This window comes from Rhinichthys klamathensis, unplaced genomic scaffold, assembly GCF_029890125.1.
Source record: "Rhinichthys klamathensis goyatoka isolate OS25496 unplaced genomic scaffold, OSU_Roscu_1.1 h1tg000330l_1, whole genome shotgun sequence".
NCBI lineage: Eukaryota > Metazoa > Chordata > Actinopteri > Cypriniformes > Leuciscidae > Rhinichthys > Rhinichthys klamathensis.
The window spans coordinates 495695-506157 of NW_026606845.1; the positions used below are offsets into that span (position 1 = coordinate 495695).

The 10463-nt window shown below is 35.5% G+C and overlaps 1 protein-coding gene across 1 annotated transcript; it reads right to left on the minus strand.

Moving 5' to 3' along the window:
* Positions 1–7193: 7193 nt before the first annotated feature.
* On the minus strand, positions 7194–10191 carry LOC130105913 (mucin-2-like). Its single transcript, XM_056272099.1, has 5 exons — positions 10188–10191; positions 10028–10144; positions 8339–8440; positions 8081–8124; positions 7194–7982 (listed from the first exon to the last, which is right to left on the minus strand). The coding sequence occupies exons 1-5, from the start codon at positions 10189–10191 to the stop codon at positions 7416–7418; spliced, it is 834 nt and encodes a 277-aa protein (XP_056128074.1). The 3' UTR covers positions 7194–7415.
* Between the last annotated feature and the right edge of the window lie 272 nt (positions 10192–10463).

Genomic DNA, 10463 nt, shown 5'->3' on the forward strand with positions numbered 1-10463 from the left:
TTTTACACTTTATTTAAATTAGGATATTTTACTTTAATTATATGGTTTTTGTTTGGCAGCCATAGCTGCCACACTGTAAAAAATAAAATCGTAAAAAAACGGTCAATGACTGGCAGCTACGGCTGCCAAACAAAAACCGTAAAAATAAAGTAAAATATCCTAATTTAAATTGAGTGCAAAAAACTTTTCCAAACTTTGTCCTTAAATGTTTTACAGAAAAACACTGTTATTTTACAGTTATTTCCTGAATTATTATGATCAAACACCTTCACTGTGAAAAGAAGGTCAAATGACTGTCAGCAATGGCAGCCATACAAAAAACATAAAATGAATGTAAAATATCCTAATTTAAATAATAAATACTATTGCAGAAATCTTCATTAAGCTTTTTAACAGAAACACAGTTATTTCACATATATATATATATATATTTACTGAATTTTTGCTTAAAAACATATTCACTGTAAAAAGTAAATATCTTGCTATAAACTACATGCATGATTTACTGTGATTATACGTCATCAGCAACTACACAGTTACTGTCTGTTAAATAAAGCAACACACAGCATTTCATCAGTGTTACTCTGCTCATCCTGGACTGAAGCTTAGGCTCTACTCTTCAACACAATGGTGACACACACAAAACACACCATACAGAAACACTTTACATCCCAAAAGAACACAGTAAACACTACCAGATCTCTCAAGATCTCAGCATCTTCACTTATTACAATCCTTCTTTCATACTAACATTCTTATTGAGAAATAACAGAGGTTTAGAAGTTGATATTTTATTGAAAATAATAAAGTTTGATGTCACCATGATAGAGGTCAGTGTTGGCTTTAGTTGGGCTCTTGACCCTTCATATATTAACATTAGTTTTTCTCTCAACTGTGCATGTCTTGCATATTTGCATATAAATGCATATTTGTTATTGTAGGAAATTGAGAAAAAATCAGATCAGATGATGTTGTTCACTTAATAGTGATAATATTCATCAAGCAGTTGTCTGCTGTATTGATACCACCTGATTGGTATGATTTTTTAATGGCTGATTAAGATGTAAAATGTTAATTGTTAATTTAGAATGCCAGTATTGCTATAGAACATCCTACAATGCTGTTATATAAGATTTTATGAAGTCATTATGCAAAAAATGTTTTGACAGGATCATACAGACTCACTCAGACATCAAGAATTAGCGTGTGAATCTCAACAATGGTGACAATGAAAAAAAAATTCTGACCTATTATAAAGTCACAAAAAGGCTTTGTTGATTGTCACCATTGTTGAGATTCATATGTTGATTCTTGATGTCTCTATACTCCTAACAAAATAAGCCAACTCAAAAAATTTTATGTAGAATATATTTATTTTTTTTAAATTTGAGATTGCAATAATACTGATCCCACAATATTTAACAAATCATGTGAAAAAAGTATGATAATAATTGCCTTTGTATAACACTAAAGTCCATCTATATATAATGTATTCACAGCTAATAGAGATTTGACTGTCATATCAGTGAATCAGACCATCATATGATGACTATAAAATCATCAATAAATGACCAAGATCATCTTATATTTTCTCTTGCAATTATTGCCATAATAAATGTGCATCAAAACACAGTTAAAGCAGCCAGAGAAAAAGTAATGTTGATACTCAAGAGTCATGAGCCCAACTAAAGCAAACACTGATCTCAATCATGGTGACATCACATTTCTATTAAAGTTTTTTACACTTTATTTAAATTAGGATATTTTACTTTAATTATATGGTTTTTGTTTGGCAGCCGTAGCTGCCAGTCATTTGACCCTTTTTTTACGATTGTTTTTACAATGAAGGTATATGATCATAATAATGCAGGAAATACCTGTGAAATAACAGTGTTTTTTTGTTTTATTTGAATTAGAAGATTTTACTTTAATTTTATGGTTTTTGTTTGGCAGCCGTAGCTGCCAGTCATTTGACCCTTTTTTTACGATTTTTTTTACAATGAAGGTATATGATCATAATAATGCAGGAAATGCCTGTGAAATAACAGTGTTTTTTTGTTTTATTTGAATTAGAAGATTTTACTTTAATTTTATGGTTTTTGTTTGGCAGCCGTAGCTGCCAGTCATTTGACCCTTTTTTTACGATTTTTTTTTTCACTGAAGGTATATGATTGTTATTTTACAGGTATATCCTGAATTATCACAGTGTTTTTCAGTTTATTTAATTTAGGATTTTTTACTTTAATGTTACAGTTTTTTGGGGGCTGCCAGTCATTTGACCGTTTTATCATTTAACTGTTTTGTTACTGTTTAATTACAGATTATATTTGTAATTTTACATACATTTTTATGTAATTCTAGAAAACCGAAAAAATACTGTATGAAAAATACAATCAATTTCTTGTATAAAAAATGTGAATTACTGCAATTTGTCATTAATGTCACAATACCTAAAATAACAGCTGAATTTTTATTTTACAGATATTATTTGTAATTTTACAGTGTTTTGAGTACAATTTAAAATGAAAGAAAATGATCGTCAAAAAATCACAGTTATTTTCTGTAAAATTAGGATTTTTTTTTACAGTCCATTTGACCCTTTTTTTTACAATTTTTTTACAATGAAGGTATATGATCATAATAATGCAGGAAATACCTGTGAAATAACAGTGTTTTTTTTGTTTTATTTGAATTAGAAGATTTTACTTTAATTTTATGGTTTTTGTTTGGCAGCCATAGCTGCCAGTCATTTGACCCTTTTTTTACGATTTTTTTTTTCCAATGAAGGTATATGATTGTTATTTTACAGGTATATCCTGAATTATCACAGTGCTTTTCAGTTTATTTAATTTAGGATTTTTTACTTTAATGTTACAGTTTTTTTGGGCCTGCCAGTCATTTGACCGTTTTATCATTTAACTGTTTTGTTACTGTTTAATTACAGATTATATTTGTAATTTTACATACATTTTTATGTAATTTAAGAAAACAGAAAAAATACTGCATGAAAAATACAATCAATTTCCTGTATAAAAAATGTGAATTACTGCAATTTGTCATTAATGTCACAATACCTCAAATAACAGCTGAATTTTTATTTGACAGATATTATTTGTAATTTTACAGTGTTTTGAGTACAATTTAAAATGAAAGAAAATGATCGTCAAAAAATCACAGTTATTTTCTGTAAAATTAGGATTTTTTTTTTACAGTGTATAGGAACTGCAAAAGTCCCTCCGGTCGGAAAGCGTGCAGCCCTACGTGAGATCCACGTAAACCTGGAGCGTGTGACTCTGTGCGGCATTGGGTCCCTTAATGAATGAATAATTGATAGTATGGGATGCTCAGAATAATCAAAGATCTAAATTACATCATAATCAATATTTATGATTATTTTCTAATAAGAAACACGATCTAAAGTTGATTATCAGTCAAAATTGGAGTCAGATTAAGCATAGAGCTAAAGTAATATTGAAACTAAATTCTAATAAATTAAGGGGGCTTTTACACTGGGCTCGTTTGCTCCGGTCCGAGCCCGAGCGCGTTTGTTCCCGGCGCCCCCCGCAGCGTTGGTCTGGTTATATTCAAATTCTATCGAACCCTGGTGCGTTTGCGTGCATATTACGTCATCGCAAACGTGCACGGCGCATGATAGAAAACAGAACGTGGGGCAATATTGTGTTTTTTTTATTAATTCGCTGCTATTATGCGCAGTTGAGTGAACAATACAGGTTTACTGTGCGTGTGTCACATGGCCTTCTGCTGCTTGCAAACGGACTCTTTTTAGGAGACAGTGGATTTCCAAATTTGGTGCCCTGATTTCACGCGCAATGCACGAATACACTGCAGGGTCACTCTCGCTCGTATCCAAGGTAAATCATCAACACTATCATCCCTTACAAGCGTTTTATTTAACTAAATAGATCACAATAAGCTATAAATGCATGCACAGGTTACTTTACTTCCTGAACAAGTGCGCACCCGAGTCCGTGCTGCTTTCACATTCATGCGAACCGCGGCACGGTTCGGGAGCAACCGAACTCAGACCACCTCCTCCAGGTAGTCTCGGGTTCGGTACCCCAGTGCGCACCCGGGTCCCATGACAGCGTTCTCATTAGCGATTTTTCATGCGAACCGTGCCCAGTTCCGAACTAAACTGCCAGTGTGAAAGCCCCCTAAGTGAACTTCACCGAAGCGCTGAAAAGACATACACGCATTATCTCTCCGCCCAGGCCGTTGGATTCCGTCTTTGGACCAATGGGTGGTCCTTAAAGTACAGACATTGTTTTACGCAATGCCTGCGTATTACGCAATTTTACAGAGAATAAATTGCGATTATTTTACTGGAATGGGAAACGTGACATTAAGTTTCTGTGTTCATACATTTAATAAAGGGTGATTATTAAGAACCATCTTATTTTTGTATTTGTACTTGACTTTTTTTGTTTGTACCCTTATGTTTGTTGGGTAAAAAAGAAAAACTATATAAACAAAGTAAAAATTAATTTGACTGATAACTTTGAGCACCGAGTAAGTCATGATCTCCTGTTTTAATGTTACAACAAATTTACAACGTGTCGGACACAAACAATGACAACTTGACTGCTGTTAGAGAATGATTCCCAGATAATTAGCATCAGTTTTTCCATGAGTGTCTGTAACTTAGCCAAAAGTTTTACAGCCTGTTCACTGACAACACCTGCTCAGAACAAGTACTCTAGGCCTAATCATATTTTTGTTATCACACGATGACTGACATATTGTCACATTTATAAACATCTCTCTCTCCAAATAGGCTTAATAATTTTATTAGCACTAAATAAATTAAAGTGTATTGCATAGTCGATGTTATAGGTCACTTTTATATATCCTGGCCATGGATGCATTAATCATTGCATCTGTCTTCCAAAGATGTCAGTTAAAAAGCAATTAAGGCAAGACACTACAGGTGAATAGGGTATTTTTTTTTAATAGCAGATATCACCATGAAACTTTCCCAGTTGATTACCTACATTAAGATGAGAAAAAAATGTATTACAAGTTTTCTGTAATTTAATGTATAAATATGCAAATTAGGCATTATCTACTTAAATATATGTGCTAATTTGCATATATTTCAAAAAATGAAATCTGAGTATTGGATAAAGCCAGGTTCAAAATTCTTTTTTTTATTGTTCACATATTAGATGGGAAAAAAATTACAGAGGGATTTATGGATATCTACTTTTGTTATCCTATAAATCAGAATATACTGTCAATAGCCTTAAAAAAAGATTTTTGCCATGTTTTTTGGAATAAAATGTTATTTAAATCGGGCTAGGAATAATATATTTACAAATCCCTCTGTAAATGTCTTCATAATATAACTAGGTACAAGACTGGAAAGTTTGGTGTATATAGTGGAGATTTCGGACTTTGAGTATGAGAGAACAGTCATTTTGAGAAAACGGGCTTTAAAGATTTAGCATCAGCCAATGAGATTGCGCATTTGCGCCCTTTTACTTTCACGATTGGTTGCTGCTAAAAAGGAAATTACCATATTTGGATCCGACAACATTGTACGAGAGAGAGAGCTTTCTAACGGTGTGTGTGATGACAGGGTGCAGATCGCGATCGCGGAGCAACGGATGATTTACAACGCCAACTTTTGACGAATTTATGAGAAATCTACAGACGCAAACAGACAAAGTGTAGTAAAATAGAGAGCTAAATGTGTATTTCGGACTTTTTTTCACCACAAGTCTGAAAGAAGACATGTTTTTGAAGACAAATATCCCGAAATCTCAAAATTGACCAGTGAAAAAAACCCTATGTTTTTGCCTGCCGTGTCTCGCCTTAAGCCTCCTCTCATTTGCCCTGAGAGGAAAGCCCCCTAAAAAGGCTAGGCTAGAGGATGCTGGCCCAGAGAGGGTGGTGAAGAGGGTAGTAGAGGAGGAGACAGAGGAGGAGACGGTGCAGGTGAAAGAGGAAGAGATGGTCGAAAAATCTTTTCTTCTGCAAGTCTGAGCAATCTTTAACAACAACAAAAACACTGATGAATCAGTCCTCCGTTAGGCCGTGGGTGAATTTCCGCCATAAGCTCCGAACGAGTCCTCCACTCTCCGTCGAAATTTCCACTCCAGTCCTCCACCCCTCGAAATTTCGTCACGAAACTGGTCAACAACTCAGTTCGGACAGCGCAGAGGGATCAGTCTCTGTCTATATCTAATCTAACTCTAACACTCACTCTCTCTCTCTATCGCATAAAATGTCCACTTTTTTTTATTTTATTTTTTTATTTCCATTTGAAAATGCAGTGCAACAACATACAAAACTTCGCATTGAGTGAATGAGTGAACAAGGTTTAAATAGGCTGTGCCAGTGTGCTTCGGTGTACGTGCTCAGAAAAGCACACATTACAACAGCGCATCAGCACACAAATGAAATTATTAACTGGCAAAGCACATGCAAATAATGACCTTTTGTTAATGTAGATGTGATGTAAATGTACGTCACGTTGTACAGTTAAGACGGGAACTGAATTGATAGAATGCACTGTAGCATTACAGTATATATATATATATATACTATGTCATTTCTACAAAAGCAGATCATGGAGACATTTTAATCGCCTAAGATAATAAATCGTGATATCCGCACCCCAAACCTTGAATTATCCAGCAAATTTAGGGATTTTTTTCAGTATCTATATCTTGGTCACGTTGTTCTTTTAACCTTTGTATTTTTCGTTTTTGTGCTGTACTATCATACTTTCTGTCAGACATCAGTGATGTAGATTAAAACGATTGACAAGATTTGACCAGCAGCTGATTGGACAGATGTGACCCAAATGTCACATCTATCCAATCATCATCATTTTTAAAAAAATGTTTCTTATGGGCCAATGAAGTAAATTTAAAATAATAAAAAAAGGGTCTGGCCAATCCAGGGCCCCTGCACACGCGGGGCCCCTATAGACTGCAGCATACACAAGCATGTGTGTTAATCCTCGCCTGATGATGCAGCACTGAGACTCACCAGTGGCTTTATCAACTGTAGTGTAAACACAGTTAGAAGAAACAGAGGGGCTTGTGGGTAATTGGGCAGTGTGTAACGCTTTAACCAGAGGGGCCAGATAGCTTGTCTGAATGGTTTTAGACAGTAAGCAAAGACTCACACATCTGATATTCCACAGAGGTTATTTACAGTATTATCAACGTCATCAATCCCACCGACACATGGGGCAGTTTGCAAAACACTCCACTAACAACTGCGTTACTGAATAGAAATAAAACTGGGTAAGAGCAACATAAATATAAAACAGGCTTTACACGCATACATGTGATGTTCACAGCTCACACTCCTCATACTGACTGCCCACTCATCAGTGAGGGAGTAACAGAGTGTGTTCCACCTTAAAGGAACAGTACCTAATTTTACTTGTTACAAGTGGCATAAACAGTATCAGAAGAATCAGAGGGGCTTGTGGGTAATTGGGCAGTGGCATAAACAGCTTTAAAATAATCAGAGGGGTTTGTGGGTAATTGGGCAGTGGCATAAACAGCTTTAGAAGAATCAGAGGGGTTTGTGGGTAATTGGGCAGTGGCATAAACAGCTTTAGAAGAATCAGAGGGGTTTGTGGGTAATTGGGCAGTGGCATAAACAGTGTCAGAAGAATCAGAGGGGTTTGTGGGTAATTGGGCAGTGGCATAAACAGCTTTAGAAGAATCAGAGGGGTTTGTGGGTAATTGGGCAGTGGCATAAACAGTGTCAGAAGAAACAGAGGGGTTTGTGGGTAATTGGGCAGTGGCATAAACAGCTTTAGAAGAATCAGAGGGGTTTGTGGGTAATTGGGCAGTGGCATAAACAGTGTTAAAAGAATCAGAGGGGTTTGTGGGTAATTGGGCAGTGGCATAAACAGTGTTAAAAGAATCAGAGGGGTTTGTGGGTAATGGTTTGTGAGTGTCTTTAATGTCCTCATAATCACAACCAGTGTGAGAAACCTGAGGAGAGACAGAGAAGTTATTTACAGCTCTGAAGATCGTCAGGATGGAAGGCATTAGACATTTAATTAAACATTTTATATAGTAATTGGACTCACAACTTCATGTTTTCCTGGTCCAGTCTGAGAATTCAAATCACCACCTGCCAAAAACAAGTGTCCTAAATGAATTACTGTAATTCAAATTCCAACAATTATGCCTTGTGTAAATGTTTTCACACATCAAATTGTCTGTTTCTCATGTCTCGTTGTAGACAATAGGTGGCGACGAAAAGTGGGAAAACAGATCAAGAAATCAATACGTTTTAATCTCAGTATAAATAAAGTTTCTGCTACTAAAGAAGTTATGAGTTTTACCTGGAGAGTGACGCTTCTTACAGAGAAACAGTAATAAGAGTCCAGCGACAATCAGAACCAGAAGAACCAGAACCAGAACCAGAGGGACGATCATAGAAGAGCCTGAAAACACAGGAGAAATAATCTGAGAATCTGATCATCTGAGCTAAATATCAGATCAGATCATGGGACGTTTGGAGTAGGATTGAGATCATGATACTTGATTTCAGGGTTGCCAGGTCTGTGTTACAAAAAAAACCCAAAATAGCCCAAAAAGTATCCCAATGACCATATCCCAAATATCAAAACACAAAATATGCAATTCCCTGTACCTAAAACACATGTTTTACAGTTAGTGTTATGCAAATTGAAAACCATATCGTAGTGATTATAAACACATCACAAAGGTTCCCTACCAGTGGCCCTTCTTCACAAAACTTAAAAAGGGACCTATTCTGCAAAACTCACTTTTATAAGGTGTTTGAACACAGATGTGTGTCCACAGTGTGTGTAAACAACCATGGTGAAAATCCACTCACTATTTTTTTTTTTATAATCTCCATAAATCATAAACAATCTCTCCAAACAAGCAGTTCCAGATGTCCCCCTATTCTTATAAGAGTAGATACGAGTCTCTATAGACTCCTGGCACCTGAGCCACTGAGGACACAGTAGATTGCTGTTTTCTTGATAGGCTACAAAGCACCAAAATGCAGATTCGGGCTAACTAGAATAATTTTTTTTTTTTTTTTTTTTTTTACATATTAAAATGTATTAAATGTAATATTATTATTATTTTAGAGTTGAAAATATAGGCTAGCTTATTTTTTATATTTCAGCCTCCTCGCAAACTTCACCCATTGATCACATGTTTGTTTTTCAGCACATGATCACCTGATGATGTGTTTAGAGACGCCAGTGATGTAGAAGGTCTGGAAACACCTGTGAAGACTGATGAGGAAGAAGAAGCTGATGATGGTGATGATGATGACGAAGATGGCGGTGGTGGTGGAGGTGATGATGATGATGATGACGAAGATGGCGGTGGTGATGATGAGGTTGTTGTTGTTGATGATGATGGTGGTGGTGGTGGTGGTGATGTTCCTGGAAATATTTGTATATATATATATAAATTGTAAAGGATGTTTTTTTCACACACAGAACATGACATTGCCTGAAGGGACTCACAGAAACCTGCACTTCTACAGCATCCAGATGAGCACACCTGTACTAATGTTAACAACTGTAATACTAAGTTACCACTAATGCTGCAACATCCAACACTGCAGTAATACGAGATTAACACACACACACACAGAACTAAAAACTTGCTTTCAAACTACATCCAGATCTGCAGGTCTTGCTTTCATGTAGAACAGTAATGAGTATATGAATGTGAAATGAACAAATAACTATAACTGTATAACATAATTAGTGTGGTCACATTTATAGAAGGACATGAAGAATAAAACAGTCGCAAAAAAAATATGTATTTGTCATTTTGTTTTCAATGTAAACACATATCTTTCACTTTGCTGGAACATTTATGAATGCAAGTCTAGATTATGAGTAAATGTTACATCAGGAGATAAAAAGGTTATTGATGGCGTCTTGTATGAGTTACACATGTGAACGTCAGTGATTACAGTCAGTGTTGAGTATCGTGATGTTGTGGAGATCTTCATGAGTTTGAGGATCTCAGTTTCTCACCTGTTAAAACCTTCAGATTCACTTCAGTGTAGGAATCTATTGCAAATTTAGCAACTGCACAGTAATACTTCCCAGAATCCTCTTCTCTCAGTCCTCTGATGGTCACAGTGAAGACTGCTGAACTTGTGTCGTCATACAGAGAGAATCTTCCAGAATTAACCCATGTATCTTTACTATCAGTCTTGATTTGGTCTTTGCAGACTAACCACTTTCCTTTACAAAAATACTTTTTGTTCTTTGTAGATCCTTTATCATATTTGCATGTTATGTTGACTCCACTTCCTGAATATCCTGTCACACTCATGGAGCTCACGACACCTACAACACAGCATTAAATACTTTAATATACACAGAAATTAACTTTCTTCAAGAGTCTGAAGTAACTGAAGTAAAAGACTGAAAAGACCAAATATTTTGTGTTTTTAGTGATTTGAGT

Bases quoted from the DNA above. Each gene is read 5' to 3' on its own strand.
- LOC130105913 (XM_056272099.1), bottom strand. The intron at 8,441-10,027 runs GTGAGAAACTGA...CTGTGTTTTCAG, and splicing joins GAATCTGAAGGTTTTAACAG to GCTCTTCTATGATCGTCCCT. The intron at 7,983-8,080 runs GTGAGTCCAATT...GTCTCTCCTCAG, and splicing joins GACCAGGAAAACATGAAGTT to GTTTCTCACACTGGTTGTGA.